This window comes from Pygocentrus nattereri, chromosome 28, assembly GCF_015220715.1.
Source record: "Pygocentrus nattereri isolate fPygNat1 chromosome 28, fPygNat1.pri, whole genome shotgun sequence".
Lineage (NCBI taxonomy): Eukaryota > Metazoa > Chordata > Actinopteri > Characiformes > Serrasalmidae > Pygocentrus > Pygocentrus nattereri.
Genome location: NC_051238.1, coordinates 19,254,462 through 19,281,382, shown reverse-complemented (window position 1 = coordinate 19,281,382; position 26,921 = coordinate 19,254,462). Strand labels below are relative to the sequence as shown.

General features: G+C 40.9%; 1 protein-coding gene across 2 annotated transcripts; it reads left to right on the top strand.

The window, feature by feature from the left end:
• The first annotated feature begins 1,127 nt into the window (after positions 1-1,127).
• Positions 1,128-26,118, top strand: si:dkey-178e17.3 (somatomedin-B and thrombospondin type-1 domain-containing protein). 2 transcript variants are annotated; one of them, XM_017684540.2, is made up of 5 exons: positions 1,128-1,586; positions 13,316-13,501; positions 16,657-16,747; positions 22,730-22,888; positions 24,667-26,118. In XM_017684540.2, exons 1-5 carry the CDS (start codon positions 1,340-1,342, stop codon positions 24,770-24,772), a joined length of 789 nt encoding a protein of 262 aa, XP_017540029.1. In that variant the 5' UTR covers positions 1,128-1,339; the 3' UTR covers positions 24,773-26,118. The 2 variants fall into 2 exon arrangements, with proteins under 2 accessions (XP_017540029.1, XP_017540030.1); XM_017684541.2 differs by having other exon boundaries at positions 1,131-1,586; positions 13,319-13,501.
• Positions 26,119-26,921: the final 803 nt, after the last annotated feature.

Below are 26,921 nucleotides of genomic sequence, written 5' to 3'. Positions count from 1 at the left end.
CCCAGCACTGCCCTCCAAAAGCACAGAAAATTAACCTGGCCTTTCAATAGCCATACCAGCACACAGGCCTATCAAATTGCCACCTATGTGTTAGTGTCCACATGGTTTAAAAAAGCCGATTTCACTACTGTATCTTCATTCTTGGCCGTCCTTGCTGTCTCTCAATAAAGGTGCTAATTGTTTTGACCTGGCCTACACACTGTAAAAAAGGCTGCTGGGTCAGACACACAGAGACAATACTTGCATTGTTGTGGCAGTAACGTCAGAAATAGCTGGAGTCCCAGATGTGCTTTACAGTGGCCGGTGCTGTTGGACACTCTGAATGCAACTGGATGGCCAAAACTGTTTATGGTTCAGGGCAGCCAGCATACACGTGTACTCAGGCGAGAGTAATTTTATTGTCCCAGACACTCCTTTCAGTCTGCTGCCACAGTCTGCCAGTTGTTGTTTTCAGAGAGAGAGAGAGAGAGAGAGAGAGAGGGGCGGGGGCTGAAGAGAGAGAGAGAGAGAGAGAGAGAGAGAGAGAGAGAGAGTGTGTTCTGACTTTTGTTTTAAAGTGTCAATTCATTCATTTTCCACTACACTGAATCGACTATTTACAATACTACATTTGCACATCAGAAACTTTTACAGCAATACGTCTACAGCAATAACATGCCAAATTCCCATAGTGCCTTGCAAGAAGTGGTGCAGTCACATAGAGTCCTGGGGAGCCCTGTCATGGTCACTACCCAAAAATACTGTAAAACAGCAAGTTTACAGCAGAAGGCACAATATTCGTTTTTTCCCGTTGTGTAAGTTAATGTAAAGAGAATTCATTTCAAGTCATTGTGGATTTCTACTGTTCAAATGGTGCAGAATGATAAAGTTCCCTTCTTTCTTCTGTGTATCGGGACTGTTTTAAGACTTTGTCCTGGTCAGAAACGCTGAAGTCAATAATGAGGGGCGAGAATCTGGCCAGTTAAATCAAAATCTTCGCAGGACGTTTCAAATATTTATAGGGTGTAATAAAACTATTTCCCTCCGGTTAAGCTCAAGTATTATAAGCCCCTCGCATCTGTAACGTGTGTGTGACTCGAACCTCCTCTTGTTTGTGACAGCAGCCGAGGCAGAACGCGGCGCGGAGTGCGCATGCGCAGCGCAAGGTGCGCGAACACGCCGAGCATTAGTGCGCTCCTGCGGCTCGGCGCTCAGTCGGTGGTGCTGAGGGACCCGTTATGTTCACCGGGAGAAACGTGCGCTAAAAGACGGGAAGAGCAGAAGTGCAGGCCTCATCGCGCAGCCTCGCTTTCCTGAGACTGAAGCAGGACTTCAAAAGTTTTGGTGTCAGTCTTTAAACATGGGAGACGGCTGTGAGCGGAGGCGGTACCGGCTGGTTCTCTACAGCCTTCTGGCGTGTTTGTCCACCGTGTGTTACCGGAGAGCCGAGGCCGGCTGTGCGGACCGGGAGACCCCCGCCTGCTGCACCGGCAGAAACAACGAGTGTGTGGAGTACAGCAGGAGGAGGACGGTGTGTTACTGCGACACGTACTGCGAGAAAACCGGGGACTGCTGTGAGGACTACCGGCCAGTGTGTCAGATCTCCGGTGAGATTCTTTAAAGAACCTTTTATCCATATGATTAGAACATTAGTACATCCTCTCAAAAGCCGAGTGCCCTCGCTATAAACCCCAAATATTCCTGATATCCTACTCTTAATACGAGGTCTTCTCATAGTAAGTAAAAGTCTTCGTGACTGTCGGTCCGTGTTTTAAACTTCCACACTCTGAAGCTCTGCCGGGGGTAAAATGACTTTGAGACGTGTCTTTTCTTTCGTGTGAACAGATCAGTTCCAAATCTGTTCCAAATCTGTTCCAAATCAGTTCATATGCACACTTCATTTCATCCACTACGCACTACAGCACTGGTCACTTCACTGCAGCCGATGCGCACTGCCCTACCACCCACTACGTCCACTGTGCCCTACACTACATTCAGTACATCAGCTGAGGTGAAGACGCACCTACACGGCCTTTTCAAGACGCAGAGAAGGCGAAGCATACAGAGGCCACACTTCCAAAACCTCAAGCGCGCAAAATCAAGCCAACACTGGCTGATAGTGAGGTGAGGCGAGGTCCGTTAGACCCATCAGCAGTACTGTAGCAAATTATCACAGCCACAGATTATTTTATAAAATACTCAAGTCTTTACTGCATCCAGTACTTTCCTTTATATCACTGCTGTCGGAGCTTTATCTCAACTTCATCTCTGAAATGATAACTTTACAGGAGAAGGAAAAAACATACTTTACTTATAATGTAAGCGAATGGAACCGGACGTCTTTCCGAGTCGTTTTGGGTCACTTCTTTTGTTCCGTTCTTAGTGAAATTTACAGACAATGTAAAGAGCAACAGGCCTTTTCAAATCAAACTAAAAAACTCTAAAGCAGCACAAATGGAGATACGAGGTTTTCCTCGAACAGCAGCGACGTGTTTTCTACTCTTCAGTTCGTTTTCTGTGCATGCTGGTTTGAACTCTTCCCTGGGGCACTCGTACCTTAGATATCATCAGTAGATCAGACCAATGAAGCGATTCCTGTGTCAGAAGGGATTAGGCTTAGAGTTAGTGGATTGGGTACATGTGTTGCAGGAAGGATATCGTCCCTGATTTGAAGGACTTTCTAATATTTCTCTGTTAGGTTCTGTTTCTTTCTGATAGATTTTATAAAGTTGTTATTCCACTGGGCAGCGCACTTCAGGTGCTGATTTAAATCCAGAATGACCAGAATGCACTGGAGGAGGTTGTGTTACACAGCATTAGGGTTAAAGGGAAGAGGTGCAGCGACTCTGGCTAGTTAGAGGGGTTTAGTAATGGTAGTTGTCTGACTTGAGTGACACACCATGCAGTGATTTTGTGTCGAGTGTGTTTGACGGTTCCGTTTGACCAGTCTACGCTACTTCAGCCTCCACCCATAGTTTCTGGCCCGGCATGCACTGGCGCTGAAAGACCAAGTGTAACTGTGGTACTGCGCCGCCTTGAAGGAGGTCATTCTGTTCTGCTTTGGTGCTGTTCTCATAGCGTGAACAGAAACGTTAATGGAGCGTTTAGAGAACAGTTTCAGTTTCAGTTCCAGATCATGAGACGCAGTTGCTGCTCACTCTCAGAGCATTGTTAACAGTATAAAACAGAATGGGTGTACACTTGGGCTTTTTCTCTGTATGTAGCCGTCTCTTCTCCTCCAGTCAGTCTGTTTTTTACACACACACACACACACACACACACACACATCAGGTTACTATAGTGATGTGATTGTTTATGATAATGAAAAAATCTGTATCTGACGTCGAAATGTCTGTTAGCATTACTCTTAAAGTTCCGGTAATTAAGAAGAAAATGTATTTCTACAGTTCTGTTTTCTTCCTTTCTTCATGCTTTTTTCCCCTCATTCTCTTTCAATTCCCTCACATTTCCACTATTTAAATGTGTCCATGTTGCAGTCATTAGTTGCTTTGTTCTCTTGCCTTTTTGTTTTGTGATCCAGATGCTGTGAAATGAGCATGGCATTGCCAGTCAGCTGTGCCCTTTGGTCTGATAGAACATGTCAGGAAACATTTCAGCAGGATATACATCAGTATGTCAGCTCTAAAGTCTAATGCGTTTCTTCTGTAGAACGCAGAAGGTGCCTGTCTGATACTCAGTCATGCCAGTAAGCTTTGATAGATTTAAACAGTGGAAGGATAGCATGTCAAAGCCATGTGTGCATGGGCTTGGGCCAAAACAGCTGCTGGTGGCTGATCTACATATGGGGGAAAAAAAGGAGGAATTCATGGACAGAATCCAGAGAGCCAAAGATGTGGCTAGAGGATAAAGTTTGAAAGGTACTGTAGCATAAGGAGCGCTAGAGCTGCCATGCATTACACAAACAGACACTGATAGCAGGTTGGCAGTGTTTTAGCTGTTTGTAGGGATGGGAGTAGCTCTATAATCCATGTTTACGTAGTAGAGTTTAAAAGACGTAAGACACAGAGTGAGTGAATCCTGAAAGTATTTGAAAGGCCACAGTGGGTTTAATCACTTCCAGGTACTCCTCTTCCATGGAGGCCGCTCTGTGATTACAGCAGCCTGTTACTCATCTCCTATCACATAGCACTTAGCAGTCCACAGCACTCGCATTCAGTACTGAAACATCTTCGTTATGCCAGTACTGACGTCTTTTAGTTAATATCAAAGACACTGGCATACTTACCCATCTCTGGTCTAATCTTGGCTGACCTTGTTTTGGCTGATATGTTTGGTGTGCATTTACCATTTTCTACTGTCTTCTACTTCTACTGTCTTTCTACTGTTTTCTATGAAATGAACAGAAAAACAAACATAGCTTAAATTAGTAGTAGTTAGGGCTGTAATGATTCACTCAGCACATGACATGTTCTGATGCATGATACTGGGTATTTGGTATTCTTATGGTATTTTAAAACAAAATTTGAATGAAGGAAAATGCAGATGACCAACCTGAATTTGGACCATATTTAAAGAAAACAGTATGTCATACAGAGTGAGAAAGGCCATACGCTAGTCTTTTTTGGACCGGGATGCATCAGAATGGGGAAGAAAGGGGATTTAAGGGACATTGAACGTGGCGTGGTTGTTGGTGCCAGACGGGCTGGTCTGAGTATTTCAGAAACTGCTGATCTACTGGGATTTTCACGCACAACCATCTCTAGGGTTTACAGAGAACGGTCAGAAAAAGAGAAAATATCCAATAAGCGGCAGTCGTGTGGACAAAAATGCCTTGTTGATGTGAGAGGTCAGAGGAGAATGGGCAGACTGGTTCCAGATGATAGAAAGGCAACAGGAACTCAAATAACCAAAATCTCTGAGGAACCTTGTTGAAAGTGTGCCATGAAGAATTAAGACAGTTCTGAAGGGAAAAGGGGGTCCAAACTTTTACTAGCAATGTACCTAATAAAGTGGCTGGTGAGTGTATATTTGCATCATGTGGGATCCAGTAGAAAAGGGAGCAACCTTAATATACCAAACATTCCATGATGGATTCACTGCATCTGAGGTAAAGGGAAAATTATGTAAATTAGATTTTCTTTGGCTATTCCTATAAGATGAGTAATGTCTGACTGACTGTAATGAGTCACTTATCTGACCATTTAAACCATGTTGTCCTGTTATCATAACTGCCTACACTGATTCCTCACATACTAAATGACACCATCCGTCATCCTCCTACAGGATTGGTTCCATATGAGGGAGAAAGAGAGAGAGATTGATTAAGGGAAAGAGGAGGATGTATCGGTCTGTTTGGCACAGCTGATATTGCTGCGTGAAGAGAAGCCTGAACTGTAGGTACTTTAAGCGTGAGGATGTTGTTCTGCTCAAGCCTGAAACCATAACACATGGACACTCCTGACGAAACCCAGAGACAGGAGGAGTGGAAAAAAGAGGGGAACACAGGAGGTAGACGGTGAAAAACGGGAGAGTAGAGCATTCAGCATTACTCAGTGTCCCCCTCCCTATCCCATCGTAGTTAGTTTTTATCCACAGACCCTGTTGTTCATGTTCAGACTAATTACAGCCTTGACTTTGTGGTTTTTATCTGTCATTAGGCTCAGCGTCAGTCCATGAAGCCCGTTATCAGATCACTTAAGAAGTTTAAGGCTATGGGTCTTTAGGAATACAGTATGAGCAACAGTTGTTCTTGGTTTTCTTCATCCTGAAGAAATTTACAGTAATAGCTGATGGGTTGTCGATATTGCCTGATCTATAATACTTCATTCATGTTTTGGTTTCATTAGTTTTTTGTGAAATGTTTCCAACCTAGTCAAGCAGGTTCTCTCTGCTTTAATTCCTCCGTGTAGACCAGGCTTGGTAAATTGCTTTTTGGTGAGTTGCAGCAGCTATATGTAAGGTTAATGAGGGCGTGTTGTAAAGGTGTGTTTACTAAGTTTAGGTTTAGGCTTTAACAAATCAAAATAGGTTTCACGGCAAGCACTAGTTTTAATGATGAGTTTAGTAATGTCTAAATATTTACACCCCCCAAAGCAGGTGTAAGTGCTGGGGAAAACAAACGGATGCTGATGCTGCTATTGTGTTGGTCGAAGTACTCGGTTCCATTCGATTCAGGATGTATATGTACTTCTATGTTGGATCATTTTCCATGGAGAAAGTCAGTGCAGGCTGCTGCCACTTTTCCATGGCAGAGGGTTTATGTTTCCTGAACGTGTGTTCATGATGTTAAAGTGACGTAAGCAATAATTGCTTACCTCTGTAACATGATGGTAAGTCGCTTTGTTGCCGTGTTGCTGTGCAGCGGTGCTCTGGTGCTGTTTGAACTAACTTCAGCTGTTTGAATTTCTCAGGAGTCACACCTCCGTCCCCCCAGCACAAAGCTAAAGAAGCCAACTTGGGACTGTGTCTTGGATGATTGGCAACATGTGGGTTAGAAGAAGAAAATTGTTTTGAATAAGATTTTTTTTGCTGAACTGTCGCTTTAAGGGAAAATGAGCATAATAGCAAGTAGGAGAAATGAAGCTATTTGATGATGAGACAAAATAAGGGCCAAGATTTGAGAGAATTAATGAAAATGCTGCTTTTGAAATGAAAATTTTGCTTTCATTTCTTATTTATTATTTTTTCAATTATTTTATCAGCATCGCTTTTGATTTAAAAGTGGAATCTCTGAAATTTGATCATGTATTTTTGAATATGCGATTTAATATATATAGTATGGGTATACTGGTCTTAGCAGGGTCAGGGTCCCAAATTTGCTTAATTTTGCTTTGAAAGGGCAGAATCCTGAATTTCACTTGTCATAGTTTTAAAATCTTTATTTCTTGGTTTAAATGAAAAATATCCCAGATTTTCAGCGTGGTCACTCTGGTTCTGGAAGAGCAGAATGTTTATCATTACACTTTATTGCATTTGAAACCCTACAGAAATGAATATTATATTATTCCATAATGTTAATATAGGCTATTAAGTGACTATGCCACTGACTGGTTCACACAATGACAGAAAGGTTAGAACCCTGAAGCCTGTCGGATGTTTTTCAGCGCCCTATATGTTACAGTGGACCTGTCCCTGCTGAAGACAGACTGGAGTGTGGTAGAATGTTCAAGAAAAAAAAAAGGTTTCTGTCACAGTGACAGATTTCTGAGACCAGAGGAATGCAAAGCAGCATGTTGTGGTCTTAATGTCCACCGTAAACCCTGTGTGTGTGTGTGTGTGTGTGTGTGTGTGTGTGTGTGTGTGTGTGTGTGTGTGTGTGTGTGTGTGTGTGTGTGTGTCCGAGTGAGTGTTCGAATAGGTATATTTATGGAGAGAGAGAAAGGTTAGGCAGCTGACAGAATGGTGACATAGAGAACAAACTGCTTAAGTCTGTTCATTCTCACATTTTTTTATAAGTGAACAAAACACTCCCCACACACTCCCTTCCTTCCCTGCAGCAGACCCTGACAGGGCGAGCATTAATTAAACCCTGCCAGAGCCACTCCAGCTGTTAATGCACGTGCAAATACAGGTGTTGGTGTGTGTGCATGTGTGTAAGTAAATGCATGTACAGATAGCACACTTTGCATACTTTAGACTTATTATTATTGTTGTTGCTGTCATTAATACTACTAGTATTGCTTGTTGATTCACTTTTATTCTGATACATAAAGTAATCTAAGAACCTCTTTATTTACATTAAAAACCTTTCAAAGTTGTCCCCTGAGATTTTAATGTGTGTGGTTGGTGAGTCAGTTTGTGATTGAGTGTAGAACGTGTGCATATGTGTTCCTGTGTTCTCTACCTTGTCATTACTATTAAATACTTACTATTAAAAGTGCATTTACATAAAAAACAGCAGAGCTTTGCTGAGATAAGCCGTGCTTAGAACACATACTAATAATGAAGCAGGTGTCCAGGTTACGTAGGTCACATGAACAGTCTGTTTTGTTTTCTGGGTACCTGTGGATGAAAAACAAGACAACCAAATCAGAAAATACCACCATTAGAGAAAGGCTGAAATACTAACCTCCAGTCCAAAAAGTTGCAACAGTGTGTGAAATGCAAATTTGAAACGAGAAAGTGGTGGCTTGTAAATTTAGTTTGACCTAGATAATACATGTAATGTTTTACCTTATAGAATGAATATATATCTTTTTAAATATACACTTCTTAGGAAATTGAAGCATGCAGCACGCTCCAAAGGGCAATTTAGAACAAGGAACATTGTGAAATGTTAAAAAAAATATCTTAACTAGGTGATTCAATCATGCCTCGGTATAAAAGGAGCATCCAGGAAAGGCTAAGTTCCTTTTGAGAAAGGATAAGATTGAGGCTCACCATTTGGCCAAAAAGTCTATTAGTGAGCAATTACAATGATTTTCGGTATTTAACCATCTACAGTGCATAGTTTCATTAAAAGGTAATTAAAAGTTTTAGGGAATAAATATGTGAAGGTCAAAAAATACAGATGCTTGTGACATTTGATCCGTCGGGCACCACTGCATAAAAGCAGCATATTTCTGTGGTGGATATCACCATGGGGACTCTCAGTAAACACTGTTAGCTGCTGCATCTACAAATGGATCACACAACAAAAGCCATATCAACTAGATTCAGAATCACTGCAAACTACCTAGAAGCACTAATCTGCACCTGTGATTGGTCAATATGCTAACAGTACACAGTAAAAGCTGTACACTGGTTAGATTGTACTTTTGCACATTGTACAGTTCTGCGATATTAGTGTTGCAAAGAAAAAAATCATTGATAAAAAACATTTAATAACACAATTAATAATCAAATTTAATTATGAAATAACTTTAGGCATGGTCCTCCTCCCAAGCTTATGTCTGATAAATCATTACCTTCGGCTTCCTGTGACCGAATGGACTAAGGGATGACTAACACACACTGTGCAGCAACACATGAGCTGTTGTCTCTAACTTTAAATCTACAGGTGGACCAACAAGGATGGCATGGGGTGGGGATGGGTAGAGGTGGCGGTGGTCCGTCCCGCTGGCTTAAGGCAGAAACTGCCCTGAACTCCCGTCCTACAGACGCAGAGTCTCTGCTCATACAACCACATGTTGCAGTCATGATCCAAACTAGCAAACAATGCATTGTGCAGCCCAGTGGTGATCAGATTATGTCTCAGGGGGTGAGATTATCCTGCTGTGGGAATTTCGAATTAGGGCTGATGCGGCCTTTTGACTGCAGGGTGTTCTGTGGGATTAAATGGAGGAAGAAAGATGTGTGGTTACTGTTGCCTTTCCATTTGCCAGTTTACTTTACTTAATTACTTTATTGCCCTGGAAGTCATTTTCTTAATAGGCCTAAATATGTATATGTACGATCAGGGCAGATTTAGATTCTGTTGCATTTAATGCACATAAAATATTCAGCGCCAATTTGATGCACTTTATAATCCAGGGTCACAATAAAAGTATATCAGTAGCCAATCAGTCTCATGTTGATCTTAATACACAAGACCCCAAGTCTATTCGCTTGAACTGCTCAGAGTAAACAGCCAGGAAAACACTGAACTCACAGACAGCAGTGCTGCATGTTCTAAAATCATGAGTTCAGTCTCTATAAATGTAGTTTAGGGTTTGCGATCCCTTGACTCCCTCAGAAAAATGATCACACGGCTTCCAAGCGCATGGAAGATGATGATGCTGACTATAAAAACAGCGAAACTACAGCTAAAAGCATTGATCCAACTTTAGTTAAGAATATTAGTAAAAATCCAACACTGGTTTCCCAAAGGCTTTCTGAATAAGATCACCTGTTCCCCTGCTTATTTGGAGGTTATTTGGAGGTATGTATAGATGAGTGCATGTGTATTTAAAAGTAGCTTCTTAACATCAGCCCTATTCTCTCCCCATTGCTACAACACACTGCCCTGTAGAATTTGAAACACAGTCACATTGTTAAAATTTTAGACTGTTATATAATTTGCTGTAAAGTTCTACAGGAGAGGTGATAACATGAAATACAATCTATTTTGGAGAACTGTAACCAATTTAAGTTAATAGGTGGGGCTAAAATGCTCTAGGCTGAATAGGTGGAGATAAAGAGCACAGTAAGCATTAAGACTGTACAGATTTAGTGGATTAAAATGTGTGCAAGCTTTCTGGCGGAGTTTTATTCCCATGCTTCTATCCATTTCCAACAGATGCGATATCTCAGCACCGATCTCACATACATTCATTCATTCACACACACACACACACACACACACACACACACACACACACACACACACACACACACACACACACACACACCTCTGCACAAAGCCTCTGTCAAATTCTTCAGATTCCTCTACATTAGTTCTGCAGGTCTGCCCCGACCCCTTTCCCCTGATACTCCTGATCCATGATTAAGGCCTTGCTATAATCAGCCCATTTTGCTCCAACAGAGTGACCTGACGCTGATTTTTAAAGGAAGTCCTATTGCATATGAAGCTGTAGAAAGTTAATGTTTCAGTATGTGACCAAGGAGAATAACAGGTGAATACTGTACATGAAAAGTCCAAGATAACAACCAAGAATTGTACATTACATATGTGTATTATTTGTAAAGGAAAAATTCACCTGTCTTAAAACTGCACCCTTTTAATCTCCATATCATTATAGTTTGTTGTATAGTCTAAACATATTTAGTGTTCAGTGATCACTAATTGACTTATGTAATTACATTATATTGTGGTCCTTCCTTATTCCTCTTGTCACATTTATCATTGCAAAAGTATTTTTCTAAAATATGTCTTGCAACATGTAGATCAGACAAAGAATTTACACCCACCGGCTGCTTTATTAGGTCCACCTTGCTAGTAAAAGGTTGGACCCCCTTTTGCCTTCAGAACTGCCTTAATTCTTCGTGGCACACTTTCAACAAGGTGTTGGAAACGTTCCTCAGAGATTCTGGTTGGTTATTTGAGTTCCTGTTGCCTTTCTATCATCTGGAACCAGTCTGCCCATTCTCCTCTGACCTCTCACATCAACAAGGCATTTTCGTCCACACAACTGCCGCTCAAAGGATATTTCCTCTTTTTCTGACCGTTCTCTGTAAACCCTAGAGATGGTTGTGCATGAAAATCCCAGTAGATCAGCAGTTTCTGAAATACTCAGACCAGCCCGTCTGGCACCAACAACTACGCCACGTTCAAAGTCACTTAAATCCCCTTTCTTCCCCATTCTGATGCTCGGTCTGCACTTCAGCAAGTTGTCTTGACCACCTCTACATGCCTGAATGCATTCAGTTGCGTCCATGTGATTGGCTGATTAGATATTTGTGTTAACAAGCAACTGAACTTTATTGTACCTAATAAAGTGGCTGGTGAGTGTATATAATCTTTATCTCAGTATTGACAACCACACCACGTTCAAAGTCACTTAAATCACCTTTCTTAAATAATCTTTCTTAGCCCTGTTCATCAACCATCAGAACCCTGGGAACACTGCTGCGCAGGAATTATCGTGAACATTTTTGCCTTATCACCCAGCTCTATGCTGCAGTGACACTAGCTGTTTTTCCGTTCACTTTCTGCATAAATTGTAAGTGATAAAATAACAATATGTAAAAAATTCCAAACTTTAACATTTTCCAAAATGCTTTATGTAATGATATTTCCTGCAACATTTCAGGTATTGATAAACAGTTTTCTACTGAAGCTGAACAGAAAAGGTCTTGAATAGTCCACCAACCAAAAATATACAGCCTACAACATCCTGTGGTCAGACACTGATGACTGATGTTTGACTAGTGCAGAGGATCTTTAAATGTAGAACTTGATTCAACTGGATTTCTGACTTCTCTGACTTTAGGTCTTCAGTCAGTTACATTAACAGTTCAGTTAACGACCAGTGGTTACAAAATCCAGGACTGGGAAACTGGATTCAGAGCTCATTCGTGGACCTTGCGATGCCAAGGACATGTTGTTAAGTCCATAAGTGAAAAATCAGATGTAGTGCGGCTTTATTCTAACTAGGCTAACTAATTTACTCTCGCTGATGTTAGCACTCGTTGAGCACTTTCTTAGGTACAACTACATTGTATATACATTTATTGCTCATTTTGTCAGCTCCACTGTATCATATAGGTGGACTTATAGGTGTAGTTCTACCATTACAGACTGTAGTCTGTTTCTTTCCTTACTCCAGAGAACTAATACAGAGCAGGGGATTATTTGTGTGGTGAATCGTTCTCAACATTGCAGTGACTGATGTATTAGTTTGTGCCGTGCTGGTGTGAGTGGATCAAATACAGCAGTTTTGCTGGAGTTTTTAAACACTGTGTCCACTTACTGTCTGCTCTTTTAGAGCAGTGGTTCCCAGCCCTGGTCTTGGAGCACTCTGTACATTTCTGTGTTCTCCTGCTAAAACACACCCACTTCAATTCACAAAGAGCTTGTTAATTGAAAAATTGAAATGGACAGTGCAGGGGTCCTTCAGGACCAGGGTTGGGAACCACTGTATTGCACGCACCTACCTTGTTGGTCCACCTTGTAGATGTAAAGTAAGAGACAATCACCTAAAAAAGCAAGACTCTGGCCATACAACAATTTCGGCCAATCTGCTTTAGATATCTGGTCATTAACTCTTGCGGACACTGAAATCCCTGCTAGAAAAAAACAGCATGGACCAACTTGGCTGATCACCAACAAAACCAGCGTATCATCACCACCCACAGTAAAACATGTGTCATCAATATAGTGACTTTACAGGGGAACCTTTAATGTAAGTTAAGGTGAAAATGTTTAAATAAGTAATTTAATTAAAAGTCTATTTATCATGACATTTTCACATAATGTAAATGACTTTTTTTTTTTTCTCAGCAATGAAGAAACTCAACTAATTGTCCCACACAGTTAAAAGAAATCTCTGCTGTCTCCCTTACATCCAGACTATTACATAGCCGGTGGGTTTAGAAAACTGTGACCATTAATCTGAAATCCATACTGCAACTACACTGCTCCACACAAATAGCAGTTTGTGTGTCACACACACCTGTAGGCAGTCTTCTTTACTTTCTCTGTGTTTCATACGCACGCTATTGCATAGCTGGTGGGTTAAAAGCTATTTAGTGTATACTTCAAAAACATCACGAGAGGCCAGGTGTGTTATTAAGATCTATCTCTCTTTCTGTCTCTCTTCTCTTACCTGTGTTTAAGCAGCCCTTTTGAGTGATCTCAGTCACACACAGAGGTATATCCTGTGATGGGGGCACTTTACAAATATGAGATTTTTTTTATTTATGCAGGTGTTTTCTTGCTCATAACCCCCCCCCCCCCCTCTCTGTCTCTCTCTCTCTCTCTCTCTCTCTGTCTCAGCAGCTATAGACTGTGAGGTGGGTCAATGGGGTACTTGGTCCCCATGTTCGTCTGTGTGTGGCGTGGGCACGACAGAGAGGAGCCGACAGGTGACCACACCCCCTCGCAACGGAGGGTCGCCCTGTCCCGATCTCAAGCAGCGCAGAGGCTGCCTCGCACATATGGACGCTTGCAGTGCTGCCAAGGGTAACACACTGACTGCATTACTGATAATACAAGTGGAGCTGTCATGGTTACTTTATGAAACCATTGATTGCTGGGTTAAAAAAACATAATAGATTCAAATATACCTTATCAGGGAATCAACGCTGGCTTCTCTTACAGTGATGAGTAGAGGCTGGTACTCAGTACAGATGCAATTCTGCGAGAATTCAGAAGCAACCAGTGGGTTATTTAAATTTCCAGTCATCATGGCCATTAAGTAGAAGTATTAGTATTTCTGAGAAGAGATTTAAAATAATCCATGTGCGTAAGGCAGGGGAAAGTCAGAAATATTTGTGAAAAAACAACTTTCCAAAACTGGAGAAAATTATTAAAATATTCAGAAAGAACTGGATTCTTAACAACCTGACAAGTCCTGATAGACGACCAAAAGTGTCACCATCATAGAAACTATTACCTAAACCTTTCAGATCTGAAGAAATCCACAGGCTTTTCTGTCCATCCTTCCACTGTGAGAAGACACCTCAAAACTGCCAAAGAATGTGTGGCTGTCAAGAAGCTGTTACTGAGAAAAGGAAATAGACAAAAATAGAACATTTGCAAATGGAACAAAAACTGCTGATGTTCTCAGAACAATGGACCACCACAGAGCCAAGACCTCAGCATAGAATGTTTGGGATTACGTGGATTGTGAGAAGCAAAACATGCAACCAACTTATGACTGAATTTTGAAAGTGTGAGAAAATATCCCTGCAGATTTCTTTTAAAAACTGAAAGCAAGCCTCCTGAAAAGAATAGAAGCTGTAATAAAGGCAAAAGGTGAGCATGTTGTATACTGAAAAAAATAATAGTATTTATTCACTTGGGTTAGGGTTCGGCTTGTGTCTAATTTTGTGCTAAATATACAATCCTAATGCTGAAAAAAGAATGTTTTGGAAATTATATTAAATAAAAATTAAATAAATATTTTTTTGCATGGTACAGTAAATTTTGAAAAAAAAAGTTCTTTTTAAAAGATTTCCTCTTTAGTCCATGTTTATTGTCTGGACTATTATTAATTTAATTGTTTGGACTCTGATATCTTGATTAATTGTCAAAATGATGAGTAGGTTCCTTAAATACTAATATAATTTCTAACAAGAATCCCAGGTACAAGTACTGAAGTCACAAAGGAGAGAGAGCGAGAGAGAGAGAGAGAGAGAGAGAGAGCGAGAAAGAGGAGAGCAAGATTGAGAAATGAGCCATGTGTGTTTGTGATTGCTGGTGGTTTTGTGGAGCTCTGGGGCTCTGTGATTATTTCAGTGTGGTCTCAGGAGTGGGATGAATGGAGATAAAAGTGATGAGAAATGTGCTTTTGTGTTTTGTTCACAAAAAGTGGAGCCAGTTTAAATAGACAGAGAATTCCCACATCAGTAATATAATATTAATCTCTCTCTGTCTTCAGAGGTTTGAAGGTTTTGTCCTCCACATTTTTTGTACAGCTGTGTGTGTGTCTCCACGCACAGCTGTGTGTACAGTGTTCAGAAAGTGGATACTAGCCAGATTTCTCAGTTAAAGAGCACAGGAAGGGACATGAAAGTGCACAGTGCACATGTAGGTCTCTGTATGTTTCCTGCACACTGTCTAAATTGGAGATTCAATACTAAGTTGATAAAGTCCATAAAGCATAGGAGGCTTTACCATGTTGGGAGGGCAAGCATGATCTTGTAACCTTTATGGACCTACACTCACCAGCCACTTTATTAGGTACACCTGTTCAATTGCTTGTTAACACAAATAGCTAATCAGCCAATCACGTGGCCACAACTCAATGCATTTAGGCATGTAGAGGTGGTCAAGACAACTTGCTGAAGTGCAGACCGAGCATCAGAATGGGGAAGAAAGGGGATTTAAGTGACTTTGAATGTGGCGTGGTTGTTGGTGCCAGACGGGCTGGTCTGAGTATTTCAGAAACTGCTGATCTACTGGGATTTTCACACACAACCATCTCTAGGATTTACAGAGAACGGTCCGAAAAAGAGGAAATATCCAGTGAGCGGTCAGTTGTGTGGACAAAAATGCCTTGTTGATGTGAGAGGTCAGAGGAGAATGGGCAGACTGGTTCCAGATGATAGAAAGGCAACAGGAACTCAAATAACCAACCAAAATCTCTGAGGAATGTTTCCAACACCTTGTTGAAAGTCTGCCAAGAAGAATTAAGGCAGTTCTGAAGACAAAAGGGGGTCCAACCTTTTACTAGCAATAAAGCAATAAATAGTACCTAATAAAGTGGCTGGTGAGTGTATATAGAATATTGAGATAAATATGGGTAGGAAAGTAGAATTTCTCAGGTGAGAATAAACTAAGTGTGACATTTCTAAGCCAATCCAATGGTTTGGTAAAGCAGAGATCAAAGTATGGGCGATGATGTGCTTGTAAGTTAGCAGGAAAAGTCCCCCAAAAACTCTAAGCGCATATATGTGTGTCGTGTGCGAGGGAAACACATTATATGCAGTGAAATTAAAAATTACCTCTTGTGAGGCAAAACAGTTCTGTTAGCCAATGATAAGGATTCGCTAGATGGCTTGTCTTGCTTGTGTTATCAATTCCTCATGTTGAAGGACCTCAGGCAAGAAGAACTGGGGTGGATTTTAGAGGGGCATATCCTTTCTGTGGCAGATTTTACTGTAGTCTTACCACCAAAAGATAAACAACTTGTCCCCAGATGTGTATTCCTCACAGAACTAGGGATGATATTTGTTTGTGTTTGTGTTTGGTTTGTGTTTTTGTTGTTTGGCACCAAAGATGTTTGGCTCACATTCAGAACTTGAATGATGTTCAGTTAAGTCATTTAAATTAATAATTGTCAATCGATGAAGATTATAGAAATAAGCCCTAGAGTCAGTGTTGAGCAATATGCATGAAACCAAAATGGATCCCTATTTGCATTTTTGGACATTTCTGCATACATGCCATGTTCCTCTTGGTGCCTGGTAGTAAACTGGAATTCAAGAGTGATTTAAAGACACTAAAATTTCCCACTATGCACTCTTAACGTCCAGTGTATGCTGCAGATCACTAAATCAGATGAATGTATAGTTACACTCATCAGACTTTCTCAACTGCCTGGCAAAGCACTGTAATAAACAGCAGCTCTGTGTTCACAGAATGAATTCTCTTTTTCTCTACATTTTTTCCAGAGGTGGCCAAGGTTTTACCCGACACATTCAAACGCAACTTTAAGGACCCCTGGAGACGACCTCACATGCTTATGAAAGAGGAGAAGAAGAGGTGAGGCAACAGCATTTTAAACACGACGTATTTCCCTAGTGTTTCTGAACATTTGTAAACACTTTTACTGTACGGTGCTGCAAGCTGTAAGCAGTATTTGGTCTCTAAACCTCAGTCATAAAAGTGTCTTTATAAGCTTCAACATGTACCACTTAATAAAAGTGCTTTGATGTTGAAACAAATTGGCCTAGGACAACACGACCAGACATCTCTGACCATTATCTCAGTAATGACCTGGAATAATATGACACACACACACACACACACGTACCCTGGACTGGACTCTGGGGAGGGTTGTTTCCTGTGAACAGATAACTGCAAAAACCTGATATCTATGTTTTGACTAAGAGTACAGAGGAAAGCTGTCAGGATTTGGCAGCGTGTGCAGCCTTCGTCTAACAATATACGATATCCACCTCAATTAGACTTCCAAATGTGTACTTTTTGTGTGTGGCATGTTTAGTAATGGAAGGGAAAGTGTTTGGGGAAATGAACAGTGTTAGTCCCCAGCAGAGAACACTGTGTGTTTTTGTTTTCTCTCATGAGTGTTTATGAGTTGTGTCATTTGTTTTGGGTGAATTGGAGAGACTATTAAGTTACAGATGATCTAAACTGAGCTGGCTAGTGCTGTGTGAAAACACTTTTAGCCATGTAATTTGGAATTAGTAATTATTTTCTGTGTGTGTGTGTGTGTGTGTGTGTGTGTGTGTGTGTGTGTGTGTGTGTGTGTGTGTGTGTGTGTGTGTGTGTGTGTGTGTATATATCCACTGAGTCAGAGAATATGTTTGTGGGTAGCAGTGACACAGCCAGAGGTTCATTTTAGGGGTGGCCTCTTTACAGGTTGGGAGGGCCGGCTATAAATCATTAAGGCCCAGAGACTCGTTATGGTGAACATAATAATCAGAATCCTTTACTGATCCCAGAGGGAAATTGCAGTTGTTACAGTTGCAACCATTTATGTTAAAGAATAAACACTTTAATAATTTAAAACAAAAGATAAAGAGAAATTTGCAGTATGTACATTAGAGTTAAGCTCTTATGAATACAGTAAAGTGGCGGTGACCGTGATAATAAATATTAAACATCTAGTATAAAGCAGTTCAAATTATTGCATTTTGCCCAGATGAACCACACTTTGTGAATCACACGCTGATGGAGGAGTTATAGAGTTTGATGGCCACAGGTAAGAATGACCTCCTGTGGCGCTCTGTGGTCATTTCGGTAGAATGAGTCTTGCATTGAATGAACTCCTGTGTCTTATCACCGTGTCGTAGAGTGGGTGGGAGCCATTGTCCATAATGGCCTGCAGCTTAGACAGCGTCCTCCTCTCCGACACTGCTGTCAGTGAGTCCAGCTCCACACCCACAACATCACCGGCCCTGTGGATCAGTCTGTTGGTGTCTGCTGCCCTCAGCCTGCTTCCCCAGCATGCAACAGCATAGAGGACAATACTCGCCACCACAGACTCCTAGAAGATCCATAACAATGACGACTAACAACTAGTGACTTCACTGTAGCTAAATCATTAGAAAATTATCCACCCAATGGCAGAATCGGAAGGGAGAATAGCTTTGTGAACTCACAGTCACTTAGCCGGCTAACGTCAGTTACTATACCAACTAACATTCCACAACAGTTAGTTGCAGCCTAACTAACCATACTAAGTCATACAAATGTAATTTAGTTGCTTTTTTTTACTGCAGGAGGGGTGAAAAACTAATTTCAGCTTAATTTTACCAAGCTGGTAAGAAGCCTCAAGGAACTAGCACAGCTATGTTCATCAGTGGATCAAGCTGATGCTGTATTAACCTGTTGGTGTAGAAAAAAGCACCAACTGCAGCGTGTAGTGTGTTAACATTTCCGTTATATTTGTGTCTGCTGAAAATTTGTCATGTTCTAAAGCCCATGTGTCAAACACAAGATCCAGCCCGCCCCAAAATCCTATCCGGCTGCAAAGGTATTTTAATTTTCTGTTATTGTTAGCCCATTTCACAACGAGCTGCACTACGCTCCCCATCATGCACTATAATGTAATGTGTTCTGACTCTCCTACCCTGACAACAGTCTATGACACAGTGATTACACCTCAATTCTACACAATTCTGCACAATTCCACACCAGTCATATCACCAAATTGCATTTCAGCTGCAGTTCAACCAATATACACACTTAACATTAGCTCAGCAGCTCGGAAATTCAGTCCAATTCAAGTTTATTTGTACAGCGGATTTTACAGCGATGTTGTCACAAAGCAGCTTTACAGAAGTTAGAGGAAAAGGAAAAAGTACCTCAGTCTGGAGGAAGAAACCTTGGGAGGAACCAAGACTCACAAGGAGAGACCTGTCCTCCTCGGGTCATACAGTGTTTACAGTTTAATAAGCTAAATACCAAATAAAAGCTAAGAGGATCTCTGTTTGATGTCTGGATGGTAAAGCTTTAGAAACTGCACTGGTAGAGGTGGTCTCTGACTGAGGCGGTCTCTGACTGAGGCGGTCTCTGACTGAGTCTATGAACAGTGGGAGTGAGCTGAAACAGTCCCATCCTCTGTCAGTGCTGGAACATCTGGATGGCACAGTGATGTGACTGATGGTGTTGCAGTTGGCACAAATGAACAGGAGAGCGGGTTGGTGATGGGATTGAGGGCAAGTCGGGAACTTGCAGCAAAGAAAGGATGCCAGGTGTCTAGTTCAAGCAGATAGGGGACTTGGGGACAATTTAAATTTAGAAAATTTTCAAGGTCTGCTACAAGTGTCTGTATTTTACCGTTGAAGTTTTTGCATATTTTGAATAAACAGTGGTCAGTCCAGGTTATAACACATGAATTAAAATGAAATAAAACCTCTTTTTCCTCTGACCACAGATTTGATGACATTTTAAAATATGGGCCTTTTGCTGGTTCAGTTTGACGCCCCTGTTCGCTTTTTCAGTATATTTTATTCATTTAAGTTACGAGACTGCAAGAAAACAGCACCATTGCACATGGTGGCCTTACATTCACCGGCGTCAGAGAACCTTTTTTTTAACAATCAGAAATCAGGTTTTCAGGTGGAGGGGCCTAAACTCCCCTCAGGCCCTCTGGAGCTATGTGTGTGTTTAGTTCAACGAGAATTAAGAGTCGAGTACAGTGAAGTTTCTGCAGGAGCAAATTAAACTTTGATGATATGAAATGGATCTCTTGGGGAGTTGTGACTTCCTCCTAATCACAGGTGTGTTGAATCACAGGATGAAGACAAGACAAATCTGTGTGTGTGTGTGTGTGTGTGTGTGTGAGAGAGAGAGAGAGAGAGAGAGAGAGAGAGAGAGAGAGAGAGAGAGAGAGAGAGAGAGAGAGAGAGAGAGAGAGAGACACAGAGAGACAGACAGACAGACAACATTCATGCTCGGCGGGGGAGACACAGCAAAACATGAATTAATTAAATTCAGCTTGGGTGGCCTTCGCTGCTCTGCACATGCCCACCCCCACACTCACTCTCTCACTCAGTCACACACACAGAGATAGTGAGAAAGAGAAAATAAATGAATGTTCCAGGTGTGGCTTGATATTTTTAAATAATATTGTAAAATCTTTATGTAGTTCTTATTATTTTGGTTTATTTTATTTTTTGTAGCTTGTACAAATAAAGCTCTAAATGAAAATAATAGCACAATCACAAACAGGAAAATGATAAGCCACAATAAATCTAGGCAAATGCTAGCCTAAATATATATGTTTTAATCAGGCTTGTATTCCTAAAAGTCCCCGGAAGGCTGTTCTAGTGTTTAGGAGATACATACACCATTCTACTGAATTAGTTCAAACTGCAGTTCCACAGTTAAACCTATAAAACAACAATCAAGTATTCAGAACTTAGATATTTACAAGAAATATGTATTATCTGTTTAATTCCAAGGAATTAACTGAGAGAGTAATAATTTAAATATACACTCACTGGTCACTTTATTAGGTCCACCTTGCAACAACCATGCCACCACAAGTCTCTTAAATCCCCTTTCTTCCCCATTCTGATGGTCGGTCTGCACTTCAGCAAGTTGTCTTGACCACGTCTACATGCCTAAATGCACTGAGTTGCGGCCATGTGATTGGCTGATTAGCTATTTGTGTTAACAAGCAATTGAACTAATAAAGTGGCCAGTGAGTATAAACAAAACCATTGTTTATAGGATACTTTCTGTTGGGAGGTGGCTGCTTCAAATCCTAACCCCTGAATTTCAACTTTTGGAAATAAGGTGAATTAAATAAATACAAAAATACTGTATCCAAAAAATGCTGACTGAGTATTTCTCTGTGGATTAGATCCCAATGTTTTGACCTAAATGTGCCCCGGAGTCTGAAAACTCGGTGTGCAACGTTAATGTTAACATGTTAACGTTTTAATTAAATATATTACGATTGTATGTATACAGCTGTTCAGTGCTGTGTTTGCTCGTCATGTACTGGCTAGCATTTTGAGTTACATTTAAAATTAGTTAAAATTGTCATTATTGAAACAGTCACTACCGAAACATTTGGTAAGTGGTTTTATTGGGGACAAAATAGAGTCGATAAACTGTAAAATCCAAATCAGTGAAAAATTGTAAATTGTGTTTTTCACTCTGGCTTTGAACCAATGCGATAGAACGACCCATAGAAGAAAACTATCTTCTATTAGCTGAACTGTAACTGACAGAGGTGTGGAAACAACTCGGGACTCGACTTTGACTTCAACACCAGTGACTCGGACTCTGATTTGGACTTGACCTTCATGACTTGAGCCTGAACGTGACTTGTTATTCACCAGCGTAATGTTGGAATTTGCCGTGCCACCTAAATGGTGCACCAGTTAGGCGCCAGAATGTAACTGATTTTGTATTTTAGCTGGGATAAAATAAAAAATAGAATATACAGGCATATACTCTCATATACATATACATGCTCTCATTAAACGGCTAAAGTGCTATTACCATTATTCATTATTTGTGGCCTTGGCTAAAAAATGCATGCTGACTTGTCTCTGACTTGAAAATTAGGACAATTGACTTGGGACTTCAATGGAGACTCTACTGTCTTGACTTGGTACTTGACACGGGACTTGTGTGTAGAGACTTGAGACTTACTTGTTACTTTCAACTTAGTGACTTGTTCCCACCTGTAGGAGGTGATCCTAAGGTTTTGCAGTAAGCCTGTTCCAGCTGAGTAAAGTGGTCGGAGCGGGCTATAATACTTCAGCAGATCACTAAGATATGCTGGAGCTCGGCCATTAAGAGCATTAAATCTAAGCAAGTCCTTGTAGTCATTGCGGAACTTAACAGGAAGCCTGTGTAAAATGAATAAGACTGGAGGAAAATGTTCAAACATTCTTTTTCTAGTAAGAACACAGGCTGCTGCATTGTAGACTAGTTGGAGCCTATTTAGAGAGACCGCAGGGCAACCAGCCAGAAAAAAAAGTTTTACATACTGAAATGTCCAGGCCATGCAATTGGTCAGTTGATTTGAGAGTTTTCTGGCCTAGGTTTCTCAGCAGACTGTTTGTGGTGAGACGCTCTTACAGACAGATTAAGTCTCTGGAAACAGTTGAAAGCCGCAGTTTGGCTTTGTAGTGTGAGAGAGTAGAAGACAAAGGAAGGAGGAGACGGGGGAAAAGAAGTGGAGAGAGGAGCAGAGGAGTAGGGAGATGGGGTCATCATGAGTATTACTGTCATTGTTTTATCCTAGGTCTTAAATTCTGACACCTCCCTGTCTTTGTCATTGTGTTTTGGCACCAGAGAGTCCAGAAACGGTCCACTGAAGTGTTCCAGTTAGTTATCTGTTCTGTCTCCAGTTCTAATTCTAGAAAATGCAATTACAACCCATTAGATTCCAAAAACATCTTTTAACATCTGTTTGTAAACCAAGCATTTAAAATGACTAATATCTCTCTCTCTCTCTCTCTCTCTCTCTCTCTCACTCTCTCTCTCTCTCTCACTCTCTCTCTCCCCCCCCCCCCCCCTCCCCCTCTGCTGTAGTTATTGTGTGTACATGCGTGTGAAGCAGGTCAGCGCTGTATGCAGGTTGAAGCTGTGGAGCCCTCAGCTCGTCCGTGAGCGCTCAGTGTGTGTCGAGTGTCAGGGTGATGCCATGGCAACTGACAACCGCTGCCGAGGAGATGGCCTACAGAGCATCAGGTGAGCTTTGTAAAAAGCCCAATATACATTATAGCTGCTTTTTCAGCATATGCTCCAGAACAACTCTACTCACCCTTCTTTAGTTTTCTGTCAGGCAAACCTGATACTTTGTACCTGAGCCAGTACCAAAGGGTGATGTGGAAAACCTGCTGACTACTGATTGGTCAGAGAGAACATGACCGTCATCCTAAACACATATGCTGTCCTTAGCTTCGAGGTTAACATACCTTCTTTCGTTGTCTTTGAGCAAGAATTGTCTCATCATCTGAACCCTGATGTAGTACTTCCCAACATCTCCTGTTTTTTTTTCAGCAGTCTTTTAACTTGCTGCCATTTGCCTCTTCCAAACAAAATTTGTGTCCATGTCACAGCAGTTTCATGTGGTTTTGCTATGGTGACCAGGTACATTGATATCTGCAGTGGAAAATGTAGTTGGTAGCAAACGTGAGCTGAGGTGAGTAGAGTTAAGCTAGTACCATGGAGTATCCAGACACTCCTTTTGATGAGTGAATTAATCTTATTTAAGGAGCACCCACTGCTGACTCAGGTGTTCAGTTGTGCACACACAGCTTGTAGGCTATAATCTGTAGAGAAAAGCAATTCCAAAAGTATGGGATATGCTGGAACAGCTGTACATGGGCTTAAGGGTCACTATGGCCACAGCTTTGGGCTGTGGATCAGTGGAAGCGCACTCTCTGAAGTGATGGACGTTTGTGATCCAGAACATAACATCCAATCAGTACTTGCCCTCACTAATGCTCTTGTGGCTGAATGCAGTCAAATCCTCACAGCAGTGTTCCACAATCTCAGAAGAGATGTGTCTCAGAAGAGTAGAGGCTGGAGGTGGGGAGGTGAGTGGTCAAACTCCCAATTAATAGCCTTGATTTCAGAAGAAACATTGCATGAGCAGATATCTAAACACTTTTGGACATACAGTGCATGTACAATATTGTGCCAGTCATAACAAATGCATGTATCTCCAGACGTGGATACAAGTCAGTGTGATTTGAAATTCCCAACACATTTTCCCTTAGAACCGTGATGTATTTCTGAGTGAAACACAGATCAGGGAAGGTCTCTGAGCTAGCTGAGGGTTTTCACTCAATAATAGGTTGGGTTGAGAAGGTTTGATGAAACATATTATTGGTTGATATTATTTTTCTCATGTACAGAGACATAGCCAAAAAATTAGAACATGTTTCAGAAGTGGATGAAAGTTACATTGCGATGTAATGTTGTTTTAAAAATCGGAGGTGGCAGGTCCGTATTTTTCAAACCGCGTCTTTAGATATTAATGTCGCACTCATAGACTCAAAAAGAAGGACCAGCTCAATGTTTAGGTCTCGGGCAAATTCAACATTATACTGATAAATAAATGATGACAATAGTAGATCATTCACTTACATCGTTGGAAGACGCATCCTTCACCATGTTTTGACTGAGTTCTCTTTGAAACCCATCTCCTTGAGGAAGGACTCAGCATCAATGTAATTGCACATTTCCATCAGAGAGGTCAGCAAATCCTCAACACCTATGAAGTGCAGCCTGAATTTATAATCATAGAAAATGATATTATTCCAAATAATGTTGGATTTATTTTCCTTTTGTCATAAACTGCTGCAATTTAAAAGGGGCAGTTGCCACTACTTTCAAATGATGGTTAAAAATAAGTAAATAAATACAATTATGAGGTTTTCATATGTCTGTACCTCGTAATTTAGACAGAAGACCACTCAATTTTTAAATCTCTTTCATTTGATTTAAATTTCTCCCCTCAGAACCTTCTGGGCAGCAGCATCAGTGCCAGGCTGCTATGGATCTTGGATCAGAGAATCTTCGAATGAGAACTGTCATTGCCCTCCTCACTCTCTACTGTTTGTTTGAATAAAAAACTTCTTCAAATTCAGTTTAAGAAGCATAGCAGCGGGGGGGGGGGGGGTCGTCTTCTGCCCCCCATGCTTTGATATGAAGTCACACACTTCAGTGCACATATTCTCTTTTACAATCACACCAGTCACGTTATGTAGTATAACCACTCACAACTGCTGAATATCCACTTCACTGCAAAAAAGCTCAACTATTTTCTTCTTACCTCTGAAACTTTACTACCTCCGAAAGGCACCTGCCTTATCACCTTACATATCTTATGTGGATGTCACGCTGCTTGATCCCTCTTCTATTTCTGTATGCATAGAAATCAATCAATGCATGAACTTTTTTGTGTCATTTGTGTATGAATGAGGCAGTGTGTTCCGGTTGCGATTGTTTTTGAATGTGTGCTTGCACAGTAAGTACTGATGCATGTGAAAAGCCCATTTTTTGTTTTTAAAGGGAAATTCCACTGATCTAATCAATCCTTGAGATGTGAACATAGCCATTCAGAGTGTTTTGATATGAAGTGGTTCACTGTAGAGAAATTGACTGTTTGAAGTTTCTTTACAATGGTGTCATATGTCTACAATGCAAATATATACATTTTATTTGTCCAAAAGGATTAGTGAACCTACACTGCCTTTTTACATGTAAAATAGTGGTAAATCTGATAATCTTGAGGGACTATTTTGCCTTAGAACGCCATTTGTATAGCTCTCCGTTACGAATAGCTTTTAAACATATGTTATAGGCCAAAACGTAGCATATTGAAGTACTTCATGTAACAGCTTTCTGTGAGGGGGCATTTGGATGCATTAACTACTATTATTAATGCTCCTTTAATGGATGCATTTCATATCAAACCACTCGGAATGACTTTGTGAAATTTCTCTGTAACGTTTCTGCAAGAGGAATCCAGTGTGTATTTCATGTCTGTGGATCTTCTTCTTCACTATATTGTAGTTCTTTATTTCATCCGTGACTGACAGGAAGCTTGCTAGACAATGTGATGACAACAGAAATTTGTCATGACAAAGTCCAAGAAATATGAACACAACACTACAAGTATGAGCTTGACACTTGTCCTCTTATTTGTTTCTGGCCCATATTTTATTTATTACAAATCTAATCTTTGTAAGCTTGTTTTAATGCACTATCCCACTCTCCCCAGGTTATAATACTTTTCAGCTATTCAGATACTGTCAAATTAAAGCTATTTATATTCTTTCACTTTCTTTTTGTGCTCACTTGTACAATCTCATCTTAAGCTATTTAAGCTTTTGATCATTATGTTTTTAAATGTATTTTTTCTCTTTGTGTTTATTAGTCTTATCACCTAATAAATGTCTTACATTCCACTGTGTTTTCAGGCTACATTTAGCAACTGCTGTTAGTGGTTTCCCTCTGCAGCTGGACAAAAAAAGCACTTAAACTTTTTTACACCCTGTACTGCTATTAGGAGCTGGCGACAGTTGACCAAACCAGATACTTACACACACTACCTCTTTGAACTATAATGAGCACATGTAGGTATGTACACATATGTGCACACACTCCTGTGTACATTCACCTCTAGACATGTACTTTGAGGCCATTCTTGACATTGTCAACAGTTACTACAGGTAAGTATTACCAGTTATCTAGCATTAAAGATCAATACTGAGATAAAGATTATATACACTCACCAGCCACTTTATTAGGTACAATAAAGTTCAGTTGCTTGTTAACACAAATAGCTAGTCAGCCAATCACATGGCCGCAACTGAATGCATTCAGGCATGTAGAGGTGGTCAAGACAACTTGCTGAAGTGCAGACCGAGCATCAGAATGGGGAAGAAAGGGGATTTAAGGGACTTTGAACGTGGCGTGGTTGTTGGTGCCAGACGGGCTGGTCTGAGTATTTCAGAAACTGCTGATCTACTGGGATTTTCACGCAAAACCATCTCTAGGGTTTACAGAGAATGGTCCGAAAAAGAGGAAATATCCAGTGAGTGGCAGTCGTGTGGACGAAAATGCCTTGTTGATGTGAGAGGTCAGAGGAGAATGGGCAGGCTGGTTCCAGATGATAGAAAGGCAACAGGAACTCAAATAACCAACCAAAATCTCTGAGGAATGTTTCCAACCATCTTTCCAAATTGTGCCACGAAGAATTAAGGCAGTT